The sequence below is a fragment of the Thermobia domestica genome, chromosome 11 (genome assembly GCF_964235325.1).
Source record: "Thermobia domestica chromosome 11, izTheDome1.hap1.1, whole genome shotgun sequence".
NCBI lineage: Eukaryota > Metazoa > Arthropoda > Insecta > Zygentoma > Lepismatidae > Thermobia > Thermobia domestica.
This window is the reverse complement of record NC_137464.1, coordinates 37,240,823-37,262,824: the sequence shown is the minus strand read 5'-3', so window position 1 is coordinate 37,262,824 and position 22,002 is coordinate 37,240,823. Positions and strand designations below refer to the sequence as shown.

The 22,002-nt window shown below is 32.8% G+C and overlaps 1 protein-coding gene across 2 annotated transcripts in view; it reads right to left on the bottom strand.

The window, feature by feature from the left end:
* Nucleotides 1-732: 732 nt before the first annotated feature.
* Nucleotides 733-22,002, bottom strand: part of PolE2 (DNA polymerase epsilon subunit 2) — a 28,398-nt gene continuing 7,128 nt past the window's right edge. For both annotated transcript variants that reach the window (XM_081730391.1, XM_081730392.1), the window contains exons 2-10: nt 21,567-21,714; nt 20,148-20,326; nt 19,713-19,947; nt 17,068-17,189; nt 16,385-16,526; nt 12,136-12,371; nt 9,197-9,380; nt 7,256-7,432; nt 733-1,914 (exon numbers count right to left, since the gene is read on the bottom strand). In XM_081730391.1, coding sequence (XP_081586517.1) covers nt 1,828-1,914; nt 7,256-7,432; nt 9,197-9,380; nt 12,136-12,371; nt 16,385-16,526; nt 17,068-17,189; nt 19,713-19,947; nt 20,148-20,326; nt 21,567-21,714 — 1,510 coding nt within the window. In that variant the 3' untranslated portion in view covers nt 733-1,827. The remainder of the gene's footprint in view (nt 1,915-7,255; nt 7,433-9,196; nt 9,381-12,135; nt 12,372-16,384; nt 16,527-17,067; nt 17,190-19,712; nt 19,948-20,147; nt 20,327-21,566; nt 21,715-22,002) is intronic.

Below are 22,002 nucleotides of genomic sequence, written 5' to 3'. Positions count from 1 at the left end.
CTTCGCTGCATTGCATATTTTCTTATAATCAATTAAGGACAAATTTTTCTCACTTGCGTTAAACCTACCTCTTGGAAGAATTATTCGATTTTTTGTCTTTGGAAGCAATATTCGCTTTTCGTTTACCAGAAACAGTTAGTTTTTCGAAAAATTTATCGCTTTTCCTCGTTCTTCGAAATCTCGGTTATATATATATATTTGTTGTTGTTGTTTCCGAAAATATTCTTTTTGCTTTTAGGATTTGTTTTCACTTCTTTTAATACTTCCTTCTGTTTGAGATCTTATTTTTTTTTCTTTCTTTCTTGTTTAATTGGTGTAGAACTAAAGTGAACCAACTTCATTTTCAGCTGATTTTGAGATATTGGTATTTTCTTATTCTTGAGCTGGCACACATTGTTTGTGCTGGTAGAATGAACGCGCTGTAGCACTCGTAAAGTGGTGCACTGTCGTGTTAAAAAAAAGTGAAGCTTACGGTAAAGCTCATAAGAGTGGAAACTTTACCTCTACGTTTCTCCGTTTTCTACTTCATGGCGTTTGGTTCACTCTGGTTCTACCCACCCAAATGGTGTATGCATTCAACATCACTAACTGCGAAGAAAACAATTCAATTTGCTTCATATTTTTTTCTTTAGACTATTAAAAAAATGCTTCAAAAAAGGTGTTGCATTATATGAAATTACTCGATTTTTATTGAAGGGGCCTTGTTACAACTGTTAAATCATAATAGAAACATTTTTAACTTAATAGAAATATTTTTATTTCTCAAAAATACTTTTACACGTTCGTTCTTAAATTACTATAAATATAAAAATAAAACAGTTCTTTCGAGAAGTAAAATGTACAGATATCTGTAAAAAATAACGTGTCACTGAATTGTAAGTCGTCAAAATTGATCTATAAGTTTTTAATCGTTTATTGGTAAGTAAAAACAATATATAAAAGTAACAACATATAAAAGTGACAAAAGTAATATTCGCTATTATTCATTATTATAAAGAATCTCTATTATTTCTCAGACATATATCGACTCCTGGGAAACAATTCTAATTTAAGGAATTAAATAGACGATATAATACCAATACTGTAGTAGATATACAAGTAGTGTGAATTATCGTTTTAACTATTTATTTTGTATTGTGAGTATACCGTTAATTTTCTATGTAAATCTGACCATGAAGTATTCATGATCAGCAGCACAGTTCAGACGTTCATAAATGTCTTTTATGAATTATTTTGATCTAATATCGTAGGCCTATGCATTTGCGACTTCGTTTTAATTAACATGTATATTAGCAGTTGTTCGTGTATATATATATCGGGCGTTCTAAAAATGGCGCCCACGAACTACAGAGCATTATTCTACAAGTCAAAATAAAGCGAAAAATATATATAATTGTACACCCTTCGGCACCTTATCTGGAGACGCGAATTGCACAATGTGGCAACGTCACAGATAATGAATCTCAGAGAAGATCTACCAATCTATTAAATAGTTACATTGATTTTCTGCAGATGGCAGTTAACGTCGCTAGACGTTGACGCTAGCACCACTTACCAGCATAGCAATCGATGTATCTGTTTGATGGATTCGAGGAGGAATGCTAATGGTTCTAAGTTAATCTGCGACGTTGTTACATAGTGAAACTTTCGATTCCTTATAGCGGCTGGAAGGAGGCCCCGGAGAGTATATCTTCATATAGCATTTTCGCTTTATTTTGACCTGTATAATAGCATTCTGTTGTCCGTAGGCGTCATTTTTAGAACACCCTATATATATATATTCGTTAACTTGTTCTCTCGGCTCTGGAAAGGAAACTGATATCTCTGTTATTCAGTTGGAATCTGACTATCTTCTACTTGTCGGCTCGATGGAATGTATACTTTAAAAGAAAAATCACTCTTTGGAAAAGAACCCTGCAAAATAAAAGAAACAAAAGTAATTTAGTATTACATATTATTAGCGTTTAATGGAAAGAAAAAAAAAGTTCAATGAAAGGAATAGATCTCATCAAGGTAAAGAAAATGATGAGAGTGAGTATATATACGCAACCTCATACATAGCGTTCGAGGAAGTAGAGAAAAACAAACTTTCTTGTAAATATAATAATAATAATAATAATAATAATAATAATAATAATAATAATAATAATAATAATAATAATAATAATAATAATAATAATAATAATAATAATAATAATAATAATAATAATTATTATTATTATTATTATTATTATTATTATTATTATTATTATTATTATTATTATTATTATTATTATTATTATTGCATACTGGAAATTACAGAGAGAACTGCCCACTCTATACAAATAACATGCATAACAAAAATAAACATTATACATTTTAAATACAAATGATACATGCACAGAAAAGGAAATAAAATCAGGCATACAATAAACATGCTGTTATATAAAAGACAATAATACTTTCAGCTGATAATGAAATGATCATATAACTGTCTTTGTATATTACTAAAATTATGATCAAAAATGTCAATAACACTGGCAAAATCGTTGGCTACTAATAAAATTTTATACAAAGGAACATCATTGAGAAACTGAATGGGTTTAAATATTTTCGGATTTCTTATATGATAACTGGTTGTATACAGAGTTTTTATTGATAACAAATTCAAATTACCGTGAAGAATTGAATGTAGCATTTTAAGATCGAAACTAATCCTATTTTCGGACAACCTTAACATACCTAAGGACATCCTAACTTCATCCAAAGACATTATTAATTATTATTATTATTATTATTATTATTCTGTATGTTTACCATGCTACTTGAAACTGATACTAAAGTGTACCCTTACCAACCTATATGCATCATGACGCTAGCAAGATGACAGTACACACTATAGTTAATGAGATAGCCCACAATTATGACTGGCTCTAAAATAAGACAAAATCAGACTGCATCAAGAGATATACGACACCGAGATAAACAAAACGAGATGCTTGCAGGTAAAATGTCATGCGTAATTCTTGAAAAAACCGAGGGAAACGAATTTTTATGGCACTAAAATTATCTCATCCGTTAACAATAACAGTTGTTCAGTTTTATTCTGCTACAACTGGTCGCTTATATATTAATTTATTTCACTTATATGAAAAAAAAAATAGTTAAGCTGCAGATTTATATATTATTGTCTTCTAACGGTAATATACTTAGCCCTAACTATGACGCACTACACGTATCAAGTAAATCCGCACATTAAGCGAGTTTGTGTATCCAGACTTCTATCAAAACATTTACGATCATTCCAACTCCAATTATTTCACGGATTCAACCTGTTTTGTGTAAGTATTAAGACGTACAATCGAATGTGATTTATTCGAAAAATATAACTTTTGTAAGAGTTGTAACGTTCAAATATACACTACAAACTCCTAGTCGTATTGGACTGAACAAAAGCGAGTGTGCAGCAGGAAACTACTTTACACAGAAGTCAAAATACGATCTGCGATTGCATACGAAATGGTTGAGCAATTTGGGTCAATAGTCTATCAAGTATGAGTGTTCAAACCCTGTAGGAAGTCATTTTTTTAAAAAGTTTGTTAATATTTTCATTTGGAGACATAATATTTTTTGAATAACTCATTGGCAACTCTTTCTTTCAAATTCGACTAACTAACTAACTAACTAACTCTATGGCCTATGGAACCCGGAGGTTCAATGCCGCGTTCACAAAAGCTCTCCACTAACTTCTATCCTTAGCTAACTGCATCCAGTTTCTACTTTGTATTCCAATCTCTGCGAGACCCATCTTAATATTGTCCTCCCATCTGCGCCTAGGTCTTCCTAATGGTCGTTTTCCGATTGGTCTTCCAGTCAAGACTTTGAAAGCGTTTCTACTTTCTTCCATTCTAGCTACATGACCCGCCCACCTAAGCCTCCTAGACTTGACGACCCTAACAATGTTGGGTGAACCATATAAATTATGTAGTTCCTCGTTATGAAGTTTCCGCCATTCCCCATTCCCGTTCCTCTTGGGTCCGAATATTCGTCTCAGGATGTTGTTCTCAAATACTTTCAGTCTATGTTCTTCCCTCAGAGTAAGTGACCATGTTTCGCAGCCATACAGAACAACAGGCATGATTATCGTTTTATATATTTTAAGCTTCAAATTCCTCGACAGAATTCGCGACGACAAGAGATTTTGAACCGAATAGTAACACGAATTCCTTGCTTTTAGTCGATATTTAATTTCTTCGTGAATATGATTTTCGTCTGTTAATGTTGATCCTAGATATTTGAAACTGTCCACTTCATCAAAAGTATTATTTAATATTTTAAACGCGTCCATAATTTGCTGTATTCCGGTCCCGACGCACTTCCATGTATTTAGTTTTCTATTCGACTAGAAAAGAAAATTGTGCGAATGACAAATCTAAAATCCATACCTGAAATAAATTAATAAGTATACTCATTATAACATCATTATTCTTTGATTTGTAACGATAAATTTATAAGCAATGGTGATTTCAGAAACTTTCCCGGGGGATTTTTAATATGTGGGGGTAAGGAAATATTACAAAATCACTGGTAGTCCACATTGAGCACAATCGAAGATATGGTCCCGAAGGGGGAGATATCTTTAGCTGAAGGGAGTCTCAAATTCCCCTCCCCCAGGTCATCCCCTAAAATATTACTATTTAAAAGATTTTCTTAACAAATAGAACATTACACTTGCACATCGTTCTATAATTCTAAATCTTGAAATGGCAAAATCGTAACACGGAAAATTATAATAAAAGGATAAAGAATTATAATACTAATTACATAAATATTGTCGTAAGTTACCGATTTCTGGCCAGATTAAAACTCTAATATCTTTTCGGATTGCACTTTAAAGTAAGTAATTTCTATATAAACATGACTGGAAAGGCATGTTTAACTCCAATTAATTAATCAATATTTTTACTAATATATTTTTAATGTAATATATATTTACCATTCAAATTTGTATATATTTTGTATATATTTCTATATAAACCGGACTGCAAAGCCATGTTTAATTCCAATTAATTAATCAATATCTGTACCAATATATCTTTATTGTAAAATGTTTACTATTCAACGTTGTACACATTTCATTTCCAAAATCAAAATCTCGCAAATGTATACTGGACGAGTGCATACTCGCAAATAAATTATCATTCATTTTACATAAATGCTGGATCGGTTCGTCTTGAACTTCACAGTTTAACAAATAATAACAATACTTGTAATAAATACAGTGTAATACTTGAATAATACAGTGAATTTCCATGAAAGAGATCCTAAATAAGCCTGATAATTTATATAATATTCATGAACAAACACGTAATAGAACCTATATCAATTAGATATATATTCGTCAAAGTAACGAATACCATAAAAACATAAAATATTTCAATATACGTATTACATCGGGGTGAAATAGGCTTAAACTTCAGACAATACAAAATACATTTTATCTCGTAACAAGAAGTTCTACTTGAAACACGTTTGATGCAATTGCAAGCTGTCGACCTAGCCGAGTAGTCTAAAACGTTCGGCTGTAGACTGTGAGGAACTATTAAAGGTAAGTTTAAGTTCCACTAAAGTACAATGTTTATTTATTTATTTATTTATTTTTTTAACCTGTTCTCAAACTTTCTGTTTGTGTTCCTGTTGGATTTGATTAAACAGAATTTGGAATAGAGACTAAAAAGGTATATATATATATATAGAATGCATACGTAGCATTTGATTTCGTTTAACGTTTAACTCACTTATTGACTGTGCCCGACACTTTGATAAAGATATGACTATGATTTTATATTATTATTATTTGTTAAACTATGTATGAAGTTCCAGACGAACCGAACCAGCATTTATGTAAACTAAATGATAATTTATTTACGAGCATGTATGTACTCGTTCAGTATACATTTGCGAGATTTTGATTTTGGAAATGAAACGTATTCAACGTTGAATAGTAAACATATTACAATAAAGATATATTGGTACAAATATTGATTAATTAATTGGAGTTAAACATGGCTTTGCAGTCAAGTTTATATAGAGAGGACTTACTTTAAAGTGTAAAGTGTAATCTGAAAAAACATTAGTTTTAATCCGACCAGAAATCTGTAACTTACACGATAATACATACGAAATTAGTATTTTAATTCTTTATGCCTTTATTATAAATCTCTATAGCTGATTTTGCCAGTTGAAAATGTTGAACGAGAAACAAATATAATATTCTATTTGTTAGAAAACATTTTAAACAGTGATGATTTTAGAGGGTGGTGACCTGGCGAGAATTTGAAACACCCCATCGAGTAAGATATATTTCCCTTCGGGACCATACTTTCAATTGTGCTCAATGTGGACTACAATTGTTTCTGCAGTACTCCCCCACATATTGGAAAAGAAAACTCTAAAATTAGCATTCATCATTAAAAAAAAAAAAAAAATAAATAAAAAAAAAAAAATAATTCCAAATCAGAGGATGATAATTGTTATAATGAGCATACTTAACATTTTCTTTTCAGATATGGAATTAGATTTGCAATTAGTACAATGTTCCTCTCTAATCGAATTTGAAAGAAAGGGTTACCAAGGATTAATTCGAAGAAATGTTATGTCTCCAGATGAAAATAAGAACACAGTCTAAAAATGAGACTTCCTACAGGGTTTAAACACACAAGCATACGCTTGATAGACTATTGACTCAAACTGCTCGACCATTTCTATGCAATCGCAGATCTTATTTTGATTTTTGTGTAAAGCAGTTTTCTGCTCCTCACTCGCTTTTATTTACTCTGATACGACTATGAGTTTGCGGTGAGTATTTGGAAATTACAGCTCTTGTAATGTATAAAAGTATTTCTTGAATACATTCTGTTTTACGCTATAAAACAGGTTGAATCCGTGAAATGGTTGGGGTTGGAGTGATCGTAAATGTTTTTATAGTTAGGAGTCTAGATATGCAAACCCGCTTAACGTGAGGATTTACTTTTTCTTGAAATGTAGTGCATAGTACTTGTAAACTTTTTTTTTTTTTTTTTTTTTTTTTTTTTTTTTTTTTTTGTTCGCTATGATTACGGCAATTATAAAATAATAATAAATCACGCTTGGATCCGATAAAACAATGAGACCACGCAGTACGTCCAAATCTACTTTTCAGCAAGTGCTTATCGTGTATGCTAAAATTAATAACAAGAATATTACACTACCATCTTATGAAGCAAAAATTACTTACAGGATTTATTACTTGACAATCCATGTATGTTGTTTTGAATGCATTCAGTTGGTCAGCACACACAACCAAATCTGGAATAGGATATAGTTGCATTCCCACGTCGAATGACCAGTATACTGGGCAAACGGATAAGGGAAGAGGTGCGAGATGTGCTTGACATAAAATTGTTTTAGCGAACTGCAAAGAAAATTATGTATTAGAAACTACGACTTTTAAAGGATAATTCCGCATAAAAAACAAACGAAAACACATTTTATTAAGAAACTAGAGACATTAAATTAATACATAACCAAAAAGCTACATCTTTGACTGTATTCAATTAAGGGTATTACAGTATAGTTGTCTCGTTATGAAAGTTGAATACTCCTCATTAAGTTTCTGATTTAATAATTTCTCAAGAACTCTCCATGAATATTGTATGCTTTAGAAAGGAATTTCTGCCTAGAACTTAAGCTGATGCCCTTGCATTTTTGATCATCCATATACTTTCGTATGGAAATCTGGAAACCGGTGGAAACATATGCTAATCACCAGCAACTTCTTTCCGTATCGCGTCTTTCAAGACGTTAATTGTTTTGCGTGTTATTGGTGGATGCATATCCTTTAATAGCCCTTCAATGTGAATGTAATTTTTAAGAAAAATCTGTGTGCCTGTTATCAGCAAAATGTATTATGCGTGTACCTGAGACTTTAAACATACGAATGGGCAGTTTGTACCGAAACTCTGTTTACATTTCTACGTACACGAAGCATAACTTCGATAAAAAATAAGGTTATTGTTTTAGCCTCTTCCCAGCCGAACTTCAGGACGGGTATATTACCTGTATCCCTCCTTTTTTTTCTCTACGGAGAGAACTAGGTTCTCGCAAAACACTAAATTTGAAAGGCATACAGAAAGGGGTGAGGTCCTTCTTAATGGCCTCAGGTACACTGATCTTCTCTGATCCTTTGACAAATTTTAAATCAATTCCTCGATTTGGCCTGGGCAATCCAATTCCGTCCGGACCACACCTTCAATTTTTGGAGGTGTGCCTTCGGTTCTCGGTATACGAGATGTACTCCTGGGCCAAGAAGATATACATTATATATATATAAAAGTCAGGGGTGCCTTGACTCGGGCCAGACCTTCCTTAACCCATGGACACAATGTTGTCCACTACAAGCTTACTTGACTGAGGATCAAACCAGGGACCCCATCCACCTCTGCCACTCAGCCACCGTGCCTCCCTCCAACGGAAAGTTTATTCATCTTCATAGTATAACATCTTATGCCTAATTATAAGAATTTGCAACATTTTTTGCACATCTACTCGCTTCAACTGTCAGCTGTCGAATGACGTTGGGTCTGACCCGCTGCGACTCATAAATCCTGATTTGAGACACTAACGCCAGCTCTCGTGTAAAGGGCTCACTACTTTTTAAACTATTTGATAATGTGCACGTGCAAAAAGATCACAGAAGAACTACAAAAGTAACACGTTTAATTATATCACCAAGAAGCAAAATCTTAGTACAAGAGAATCAAGGTTCTACAAGGAGATAATATATAAAATCATAAAAAATAATATTGCGTATCAGCTTCGGCTTTTGGTCTGACCAACTACAACCAAATTTAGGAGGCACCAATGTTGATTATCCATTACCATCATGCCAATTTTAGTCCAAATCGGTGAGATCATATCTCAGAAGTTCATGAATAAGAATAGCAAGAAATACAAACGAACTCCTCTATAGAGCTTTCAGTATTGAATTTTCAGTTGCCCGCTACAAAGTAGGCACACTGACAAATGACATGATGAAAGACTATAACGTGCAGCCTCGAATATATATATATATATATATATATATATATATATATATATATATATATATATATATATATATATATATATAACAAGATTTGTAATATTAAGACATAAAAGCGTAAGAGCTCTTACTTACATGATCAGGTATTTCTCCTGATCCTGGAAAATAGATAGTATTTCTACACATTTTCGTCACAATATCTTCTCGGAATACTACAATTTCCTGTGTGCAATACTGAATTCGACAGGGATTTGTAGCAAATATGGCTGAAGGTACCCTCCGCTGAAGATCTTCAGTAACAAATTTTGGAATTGGAGGTCTGAGAAAGAAAAAAGAAGAATTATCTATCTATCTATCTATCTATATATATATATATATATATATATATAAAATGTCACGGTTCCACATATGGGTAATACAAACTTACTGACCTCTCCTTCTTTCTTTTTTCATAAAATATTTCCTTGGTACTATCACCATTCATGAATTTTCTGTTAGGTTTAAGGAATCCAAATTAGTGGCATACCTGCGCCCTATATTTATTCGTTTTCTCTTGTATAATAAAATTATTATTTTGAAATTGATCAACAGCTTTCATTGTTTACACTCTGACACTACTGAAGGGTTGTTTTGTTATTTCATATATATATATATATATATATATATATATATATATATATATATACAGTTCTCTTCTTTCTCCTTTAGCCTAACCGGCATAACCGTGGGACGTAAAACTCAAACTCAAGTTCTCTTCTTTATATTTTACCCTAGCAGTTAAAAAAAATTAGATATTATTTTCTTACCTATAGTTAATGATATTTATTTGTTGCTATGTATAACCCACGTCATAGCTATACATAGTTTCCGCCAACCATATTAGTTTTCCTTTTTTCTTTTATTCCCTAATGGCTGTAAGGATAGTGTACGTGCCTTCAACACGGAAGACCTGAGTTTAATTCCCAGTGGTTCCGATTTCACGTTAAGCTGTAGTTTCATGTCTCACACAACCTTGATGTTGAAAGGAATGCTAAAGTAAACCAACCAACCAAATTTTACTTAACAGAGCTCAATCTTTAATTTTACGGTTAGCAACACAGTATTTTGCTTTCTCTCTCCCTCTTCGATTAAGTTAAATATTTTTTCCTTTTTTTTTTTTTTTTTTTTGAAATATTTGTTTTCTATTTTTGCAGTCACTAGCGAATATATATATATATATATATATATATATATATATATATATATATATATATTTGATGACTTTCATTTCAATTTAATTTTAAGCTACTCTTGTTTCAATTTTTTCATTACTTTTTGCCCAGTTAATTTGATTATTCATCTTTTCGGATAAAATTAATACTAGTATTATTATAGCTTTAGAATAGCGAGAGGTTGATTGGATTGCTGCTTAACGGGATAACGTTAGCGGCGGACTGTTTTTTCTTATCACGAGAAGATCAAAGGCTAACCATGCTGCTCATAAAAAGACCACCATCTTAAAAAAAAAAAGGGGGGGGGAACCAAATAAAAGCTCGATGGAATATATTTTTAAAGAAGTCGTGAGAAAACTAAAATAATAAATAACGAACTAGAATAGGGTGACCAGACGTACTGATTTTCGCAGTACAACACTTTTCTTTTTTTTTTTTTAAAGAGCTGTCCTGCGTGTTGAGAAGACGCCTACAAAATCGAGAAATGTCCTGAGTTAACTTATTTGCAATATATTAATGTTTCATTCTTTATTCACAACATTTTGAATCACAGGCACTCTTCCCTGAATAATGAAGCGCTGCGTTTTATAACATTCCTCAAAAGATTAGGAAAGGAGAGGCAATCAACAAACCATTGTTTTTACTGAGAAGGGCTTCTTAAGATATTGGTAAGGTATGACAGTGATGCTAACTAAGTTAAGTAGAAGTTCCCTCGTGCCAGTCTAAATTTTTCCTCATCCCTTTAACATAATCACACGCTCCGAAAATCGATAAAAAATTTAAAAAATCTTAAATCTACACGAAGTTTCATTGTACGTTCATAAAAATAAATCACTTTGTCATTCATTAAAGCATTTGAAGTTGAGTTGAATTCCTTCAATACTTCTGTTCAGTTTTTAAAAAACAAAAATGAACGTTAAATGAAATAAGGAATGACGTCCCTTGGCAAGCACACTATCCGATGAAAGGGAAGGAAAAAAAAATGAGGAAAGAAGGAAACGGCCTGGGAATATTATGTTATGTATAATTACGGCATTTGCCTGGTGTGAATGAGCGAAACCCAGGAAAAATCTCTCACTCAAGATGGCTGGCCTGAAAAAGGTATCACACTTTTTCGACCGTGTCCCAGCCGGGAATCGAACTCGGGACCACTCGCATCAAAGGCGAGAGCGTTAGCGAAAAACACAATAGTAAATAATAAGTAACATATATTATTGGAGTTGCACCAATATTAAATCTGATTCCACTCAAATTGTTGCGTACGTCTTTAAAAAGGTTACAAATTTTTATTTTAAAAGAAACGCCACTCGCTCATACAATCAATAAATCTTAATCCATATATATTGGTGCAATTACAGTTTATATATTTATATTTATCAAGAATCTCTGAACTGGTTGTAAGATGAGTCGTCAACAGTTTGCGGATGTTACAATCCAGCTGGAATTTTGCATCAGAAGCTACAATCGTATTCCCTTACCTTTAATTCTAGATTTCTCTTATTCTTAGACATTGTTTTCACAACGTACTGTTGTAGGATGTAACCTACTTAAAATGTCTTACAGTTTTCTTATATAAAGTACCACCTCGATTTCTTTTTCGAGAAAATTATGGGACTTGATCCCAAATACGTTTAGTAGGATTAATTTATTTCTATTAGTATTTTTTCTTTCAACATAGCATAATGCTACTTAATGCCATTTTCAATTAATCAGTAAAGTAATTAGTAACAGAAACCAACTAATAAATATTATAATTCTTTTACTTATTTCATTGTGAATGAAACAACAAAGTGTCATCTCCATCACTTTACCCTCTCTTTCAGATATAAGAAACTCAAGAGGCATACATAAATTAATTCTTACCTAGGTAATATATTTGCACATGATGGATCTGATGGTCCAGGAACAAAGATAAATTTACTATTCTCGATCAATGACGGGAACTCTGCGATCAGATCTCCGAGAACTTTCATTTGGGTTTTTAACGTGTGCGCATGGCTACTTTCTTGTTGTGACGAAAGAAAATTACCCATCAGAACAAAAGCAATTGGTGGAAAGTCGGCATAGCCCCGGAATAAGATTCGAAGCTTCTCGAGAACCTAAAGAACAATAACAAATTTTAGGAATAATGTCTTCTGTGGATTTTCCACTATTCTTGATGATGGAAACTAGAGTGAAACTGTCCAGATTGCTAAATAAAGGAAAAATAATCTCTACTACAGTTACAAGAATATCATGCATTACTTACGAATTACCTAATAATAAATCAATGTTAAGTTCAGTAGTAGATGTTAGACTTTACTTAATCTGCTTATGACTGCTTTGATCCTTATATAACTCCAACTTTCTCAAAGTATTGTTTTACTACTTTATCAGGCTTAACCTATTATTACATTAAAACCTAATTGCTCTTTTAAACCAAAAGATATAATCTTCTGGCTATCAACTCCACGAAAACTCATTACCAATTTCTTAAAATACCAACTGCCAACCTATACATAAATACATACTACGTAAATCTACTCAAATTATATAAAACAATCTGTCTCGTAACACTCTTCAATTTCTTTTTCTGTATCTGCACTAACTTTTAACACTTTCCGCCCATATGCTCCCAACAGTATACCAGTAAATGATAGTGTAAAAGTATGAAACTATGTTGTAACGCTTCAGAAACTACTTATTTCTTGGAAAAAATTTCAGTTAAGATATTAAGCAAAACGCAAGGCTGGTCAATATTTATAAGTAAATTCATTTGGTAACGAACTTCAACTAAAGAAATCTACGCACTAAATACTTTACATTATAAAACGTTTGAAACGAAATTATCGACACTTTTTCTAGCTGTCGTAGGTTTCCATTACGAACAATTTCCATGACTCTACAGGTTCGTAGTAGCAGTGATATTAATATTACAAATTCAATCCTCAACTATCAGCTTCGTACACGAAACGTATACATCATTTACATTACACAACTTACAAAGTTAGACATATTCTATTCTATCTAAGGTTCTTCATCATAAAGAGATAACCAAATAGTAGATTCATTCAATATAGATTTTTCCTGATACATTTACCATGGGTTGTGAGAAAGCAAGTCCACCTTAAGTCTGTCACTTTCTCCCATCGCTTTATACAGCTAAGGATACTAGTCAGGTAGAACTCAGTAGGTTGGAAATAGAATCATGACTGTACCTCAGTAATCTGCATGTCCAGATTTGACAAGAGTCTGACTTAAATATAATTGCACAGAGGAGAAAAAAGGAAATCAGGTGAATTGCATTGGTGAAGAATTTTGTAGCCACAAGCATATACTTTCATTTTGCACGTAAGAGTTGCGATCAAGTGTGGACATTTTTTGGAATATACATTGCAATTGTTTTAATGGCTTCTTGCAATTTCACTATTACGTCTCCTTTTGTGAAGAATTATATCACTACTATCCTCTACACTAATGTGTGTTAAGAATCATTACTAAATCGTCAAAACGCACCAGATGCAAGAAAATATTTGAATCATTGAATATGATGACAGTCCCTTCTTTATACATATTTGGACTTCTGAAAATCACCTGGGATCATTTAGATAATATTAAAAGAGATGGTGATACTCACAACTACCTTACGCGTGTAAAAGATAACTTATTCACTGTGTACCATAGAACATCAGCATACGGAAAAATCACACATCTATATGGGTGTAAAGTTGTACAATAAACTACCCGGGTACATAAAAAATAGTCATGGAAAGAGTTTCTTTGTGAACTCAGTGCGCAAACTGCTATTAGAAAACATATTTTATACTGTAAATGAATATCTTAGCAGCAAATTTTGAAACTTCCAAAAGTAATTAAATTCCAATTGTATATACTAGATTTATGTCAGTTGATGTAGTTTTATGTATAGTTAAGATGGTAAATACAAATATACAGTAATTAAAATAATAATTAAGTTCATATATATATATATATATATATATATATATATATATATATATATATATATATATATATATGTATTATTGTTATATAGATTGTAGAATTGGTTTAGCCTATATCTATTTTCACAGGTTGTTGAACACTAGAGCATTGTATTTGTTTTAAATATTGTATCGAAATTATGTACTGACGAGTTCTATACCATTTTGTACAAATGTATATGTAGCATGGTCCAGAGAATGATTAATAAATCTAATCTAATCTCTTTTGCTCCCAAAAGACTGTGAGCATTATTATACAGTAGAAAGTTGAACACGTGGTGGAGGTAAGTCAATATGCTTAAATTATTTAGACTATCTTTAGATTTTCGGTCATAATGATCTCACGTCATCCTAAGTAGACTCAACTCCCCTTCTGCAGATGACAAAGTTTACAGGGGCGAGTGACCGACTCTAACTTCTGGAGGTAAGATAAAGAACCCACTGTGATGATAACTTCTGCATCTGTAAACGTTTCTATTATTTTTATCGACACATTATCCTAACCTTGACCATGTCAGCTACTTTTCGAATTGTTATTCGACAAACTATCTTCCAAAGTGTGCAGCCATCTTCTTCTTAATGGTATCCTCATTAACTGCTAATTATACTCGAGGGAATACTAGTATTCCGTAACCCATCCCAGAGGTTCCGGATTCGATTCCCGACGATGTACACAAGGAAGATTTTATTTATTTATTTTTTCCTTACAATTATTGTTGTAGTCTCAAGGCTCGAAGAGCACGCTGTAATTTCTCTTTTTTTTTTTTTCTTTCTGTTAATAATAAATGATGGCACAAGGCAAATGTCCTTTCCTACCCAAGCTTCCGCAAAGCTAGTTAATATTTCACTTCTGGATTCCTTTATTCTCTTCCTGTCTGTCCTAACTTCCCTATAGGTCTGCATTCTTAAAGAATGCTGAAGTTTTGATCTAATGTTCCTGTTTGGTTGTCTACAAGGAAGTCATAACTTGCTGAGCTACGTATCTTCCGTATTTATGATTTGTTGCTGCATTTAGGTTTTGCTTGCTTAAACGTCAGAATTTCTACCGGGTTTGGTGCCCGCTCGTGTGGTCAATCCCCGGAAACGTTTTGCAAAAGATCAAGCTGACTTTGGGCTTCATGACGTATGTGGGAGGTGCCAGTTTGGACACCATCGTCCCATGTTCGGATTAGGAGGAGAGAGGCGGAGTTTCAACCAAACCCCGGAAACGAATGATGAACAAAATCAGGAGGAGGAGGAACAATCGGGGTCTTCTTGACGATTAGTGCATGAAGGTGAGATCGCACGCTTAAGGATCTTTGCTACGATGGAACTACATCAAGCTCAAAAGGTAAATCACCGCAGAAACAATCAGGAACGAACACACCAAAAGTCTCTCTAATTTGTTAAAGTCAAATCTTGTCTTAACCTTTTCCTTAACGTTTGCTGTGCCAATTATCTAAAACCAATTCAAATTGCATTTTATTTCTAGAATTTGTAAATTCAAGCTACATCCCAGAGTTATGAAGAAAATGGTAATTTATAAGTATTTCAACTTAAGATTAGAGTCTGTCTATCATAAGAAATTCAGCTAAATAAGGACAACATTACCCTTTCTCCTATCCGAAGATTGGTAATGTTTCACTAGCTATTTGTACCTATGTCTGCTCACAAGATGCCAGTATTTTAAAATCACAAGATAAGTACCTCGCCCGTGTCGTTAATATCCTCATTTCCTATTTTTCTTCTATATTTCTCTTTTTTCCTGACTATCATTTTGCGAAAATTTATTGGAGTATTTGCTTTCAACATTAGGAACTTGATATATTCCTCTGGATTTCAACAGCTCCATCTTCACATCTTGCCATTGTGAGTTCAGGACAGTACCTTTAATTACGATGTCATATAAATACACATAAATAAAGATTCGTATGTAATTTCATCTTCCTATGACTACTGGACGCAGATCAACGGGAATATTTAATGGACGCCTATCGTAAAATATGTGATGGTTGGTTAATTCTAATAGTATAAAATATTTTCCCTCTTTTTTCGTATACATTAATAAGAAATCAAATTAAACAGAATTTCAACGGTAGTTTCACAGCAATACCTCAGATGTATAGTCACAGAGACGAATTCCATACTCTTACCTTGATTCTGTCCAACCATACATCAGCTAAGAATACAATCATTCCATCCTCATTTTCTTGTTCCATTTGACGCAATTTCGAAGACGTTTTCACAGACACATCAGACGGGCCTCCAAAAAAGTTTAAATTACCGAAGTAAGCTCTAAAAATTAACAAATAAAATTGTTTTAATTATGCACAATATATTAGGATTAAATTCATTTGAACACATAAAGAAGAATATAATGCAACCCGATTGTAAGTGATTATCAGAGCTCGAATTCAATTCCAGTCTCAGATTCGAAAGTGGAATTTGATACCCTAAGTTACTTTAAGGGATGTAGTCTTACTCAACACTTACGACACTACACTTCCAATCAATTAGAAGTTTTATAGATATACATATTGGCAAAATTATTCACATATCACAGTCAAGGAAATTTCATCACATAGACACTAATTTTAAACATTACTGTATATAGGTATACTTCTTATTTTCCTTTTTGGTTTGGTTGATATAACGCATAGAGTAGTTCAGCATGTCAAAACATGTTTTAACACACGAACTTTTCAGCCTTAAGAGATAGTGTACTTAAACACATTATATTTTTCTTATAGAGTATTTCGTAAATTCTTAAACTTTATTTTACAATAATCACAATACTTATAAGTTGTTGATAAAAAAATAATAAAAAAAACATTACCTTGTTGTTTTTGCTGTTTCAGCAGGAGGAAATCCCATGGCATTCACATGGAATATTTTATCTTCATACCACCCTTCAGCTAACACAAAACAATTTTCTGTGTGGAGGCCTGTATGAAATTTGTACACTGAATGTTAAGGAGAACTGACATATCATAAAAGCGTTTTACATCTATACAAAATAAATACCTAATATAAATTACGATTTAAATAGGTAACGCTCAGACAATCTTCTATCAAGCATATGTTTTTTGATACTATAAGAAGCCAAAGTGTTTTATACTTACATGTAGAAAGAGTAGTATTAGTTGACGTCTGTGACAGAATATCTGTCATGAAACCTTTATCATACAGCTCTTGTATACGTGATATTCTGTATCCTAATTATCAACTTCTCTCTTTATTATGGTGGCTCAGTGGTAGAGCGTTCACCTCTGGTGCGTGGGGTACTTGATTCGATCCCAGCTCGCACCAAGTGGGGTTTGTGCTGGACAAACACTGTGTTCATGGGTTTTCCCGTTCCCTCCCACTTTATTCATTCCACCATTGCACTCATTTCTCATCTTTACTATCTCTTTTCGCCTAGCCGGCATAATCGTGGGACGTAAAACTGAAATATTTAATTTATTCTCTTTTAATTTCACTTAATTTCTTGTTTTCTATATACCGTTTGAAGCAACGGAAAGAAACGGCCTTAGACTTACTCTGCTGTCCTAGTTGTTGCAATTACAAGGTATCTGTTAAAATTCCAAAATGAAATTTTGACCTTTTCTTTACCAAACTATAAAATTTCGTAACATAGTCAAGAGTAAATTTTTGTGCGAATTAGGCCGAATTTTCATGTATGCGATAGAAGCGTGCTGTGCTTGCGATTTGGTAGCGTCTGAAGACGAGCACAGACATTTTTGACGTTTTATAGAACAAAGTTTTCCAGTCTGTATATATATATATATATATATATAAAGTCGTGACCTAAAAGCTAAGTTTCCTGACTTCTTCTTGACTTAATGACCGTTTTATGACTTCGTGTCAGATAGACACCCTGAATTAACTTAAATGGACTAAAAATTTGTCTTCGGTCAGAACACTCAGGCGACATAAGTAGGAGAGGGCAATAAATACAATGGACAAAAGAATCGAGGAAAGATCTACAACAGTAAAGCGTTTCAAGAGGGGAGAGGGGTTGTCCGAAGATTAGACATTCATCAATCAATAGATTTTCTTGAGCTGAACAAAATCAAAATGGTCAGTGCAAATCCTCATGAGTAGTTTTCGAGACAAAACAAATGCGCTTTTGTAAACCCGAAAATTAATGCTGTACGATTACTATGCCATCTATTAAGAGTTCAGCTTACAATTGTTATGTGTATGGCGGTTCACCAATTCATTCACTTCTAACAAATACGTTTTGTAGGAGCGATTTTCTGTCTCTGTACTGAGTCTCACATTATTTTCAAGATCAGAAAGTATTTTACGTGTTGAACACGAATGGAATAAGAATAATTTCTGTCCGTTATGAAGAAGTTCTAAAACGCTGGAGAGAATGAGATTGTCCTTCAAACGGAGGTTTCTACTGCATAATAATACATACATTGTTTTCGGGACAAAAATTCTGCCCGTGTTATGGAAGTTTCGCTGTACATTTTTTTTTTCTTTTAAGTTAATACAGAGTCCGCCAGAAAAATGTATACTTTCTTTGTCATCCTGTATCAGGATACTGCCATTGACAACTGTTCTGAAATTTAAGTATGTTGTAGTATGGCTTTTCGCCCAACAGATGTCGGTACTGTCAGAACGGTTAGTAAGATAAGAAAATCGCAGGAGCAAACTTGACGTTCGAGCAGTGTAAGTACGTTTTGAAGCGTTTCATCAGGTTTGGGAAAGTCATCGAAGTGCAGCGTCAGTGGAGAATGTAGTTCGGTACTGAACCATCAACTTGCCTAATAACCAAAAGCATTGTTGACAAGTTAAAGGCGCATGAAACGATTTGCGATATTCACAAAGGAAGATCGCGAAGAACGCCTAAAGCAACAAGTCCAACGCCTACAGCAACCAGCAACCAGCAACATCTTGAACATCTAATGTAAACATATGCCTACTTGCAGATTTGTAACTCACGTCTGAACAATAATTAAATGTAATTAAGGAGTATGATATATATATATATATATATATATATATATATATATATATATATATATATATATAAGACAGAGGTGCCTTGGCTCGGGCCAGATCTTACTTAACCCATGGACACAATGCTGTCCACACTACAAACTTACTTCCTAACAGTGTACACATTTTTCTGGCAGACTCTGTATATTTAATATGAGAACTGAATGATGATGTCATTCGGATCTCTGAAACTTTAGACTGATTGCGTGAGTTTAATATATCTTTTGATCACCAAGAACATATGAAGCGTACAATATACAGTTTAAAGAGGGGTCTGAATCATGTGTATATCGAGAGGAGATCGAATCTGAGCCTCCGCACCAAGGGAATTTAGAAACTGAAAGATAACTTCAGAAGGGATGACTTAAAACAATTACAATTATTTCTTTCAACATTGCAACAACTAAAGTAAGAGTATGTATACTTGGCAGTGACTTTTTTTTTTTTTTTTTTTTTTTAATAAAAGGATATTGTATTTGCCAGGTCAAGCTGGACTACTCCTGTCGTATCTTCCAAGAAATAACATCCTTCTTTTAGTTGCGTCAATAAACCCAACACTATCACTTCCCCTAGCCGAGTGGATGAACTAAGAAGATATTCAACTGGTTGTAACTGGAATTTTTTGGCTGCTTCTTCCGTTCCTGAGCCTAAAACAGCTGGTGTGAACAATTCATGACGTTCCGTTCTCTGCTTCAGTAAGATATACCTATAACAAATAAATTAGAATTAGAACTGAACGTTTGAAATCACATTAAATCACACATTATCAGACTGGATACAATACGACAACTATTAAAGTTTGAATGGAAACACAGTTAACTCCACTGTACATCAACTTTGATAAAATACTAAGTACTTTCATTGTTACTATATTATTATTTTATTGGCAAAGATACAAATATTTACCTGTTTCTGTACAGATCAGCTTTGGATTCTGGTTTGTCAAAGAGGCACGGTAAAGACTTTTTGCTCTTGTCTTCTACATATTTTTTTCGCTCCGGATTGTATACGAACCTTGGAACCTCAAAGGCACTAATAACATTTAATAGAGAATCTGCATCATCGAATTCACTTCTACTACATTCCTGCAATAGACAAAAAGTATGAAATTTCACCACATAACTAAAATAACATAAAAAGTACGTGTATGATAGGAGCTCTACTGTGTTGAAAACAGATTTTATGAAAATAAAAGAGGAATAAATGGATATGATAATTTGTAAAAAAAGGGATAATGTTTAAGTGAATTATAAGAAAAAACCTTGAAAAGAGGAATCATTAATATGTTCTTCCTTTGTTATAATAACTTGTTCCAAGGGACAACGGAGATACAAACTAATAAGACTTTTTAATTGTAAAAAAATCATAAAAAACTCTTAATTTGCAGTTAAAGACTGATAAAATTTGGTAATATAATGGGGATCCAGGCTGGCATAAGGGGAGAGTGAAAACGGAGGCAACATAGATGTCGTTTTTTGAGGCATGTGCGAAAAAATTAACGTGGGACTTCGACTGAGAGGTTACCATATACTCATGTGAGTTACCATTGCTATCACCTGTAAAAGTTATCTATAAAAAAAATAATAAAATAAAATAAAAAATAAATATATAAAAAATTTAAAATAAATATAAGCTTTCCAAGTTTGGTTTCCTAGCATAATTAGTTTTTTATAACAAATAACTCAAATATGCAAATAACAGCATAAATACCATCGAAATATGTGTTAGAACTCTCTGTGTAAATAAAATTGTTATTAAGCATTTCGAGGTAGAACAGGTTCTTTTACTTTAATTCTACAAAAACCTCCTATGCACAAATACAACAGCGTAGAATACTGTTTGCCAGAAATCATCTACCATATCTAACTAAATGTAATTTGATTAAGCATTTTTATTAATCCCTACTTATACTGTGAGTAGTATTTGACTCCACTGTATGGGTAATGTTCAATGACCTAATCATATAACTTAGTTGGTTTCAAATGTCTAGTAACCATTGGAATAGTCAACATTGAAACTTGAAACTTCCTGTAACTGCTATATTCTGCGAACACTGTCACTATTTTATTGAAACGCCATAACAGTTACAGCTTATTAAGCTCTACTTAACCGATCAATTTCGCTGCATATGATATCGCATCGTGAAGCAAATAAAAAGTATGTGATGCTTTCTTACGAAAAAAAAAAAAAAAAAAAAAAAAATCCAGAAAAGAAAAACTAGCGTACTACGGCTGTATCAGTATAGCCTTAATAAACTCTGATTTTAACATTTTTCTGTGTTTACTGATTTTAAATACATATTAAACAATGAAAAGAAAAAAATACCTGTATGGCAAGTTCGATATTTGCTTTTTCAACTGCAGGAGTATCTAGTGATTGTTTCTGTATATGTTCTATTATTTTCTGCAACCATTCCTCATGATCACTTTCTTCCAACGGCAGAAACAACTCCATCATATATTTACATGCATCGCTAAAGACGAGAACAAATATGTTAACATACATTATTAAAGTTTTACGTATATTTGCAGATTAAAAAAAAAAAAGTGTATATGTAACAAGACACAAGACAACAGGGTTGGCAAAAACCATGGTTTTTATTGAAGTTTTTTTTTTTTTGGTTTAAACCCTTTTTTTTTGTTTGTTTGTTTGTTTAAACCAGGTTTTCCTGGTTTAAATAACTTGCTCTATGTATTTATATCACATATGGACAGAAATAAGCTTGTTTCGCCTTGGTGTTAGTATGCAACAACCGAGTTAT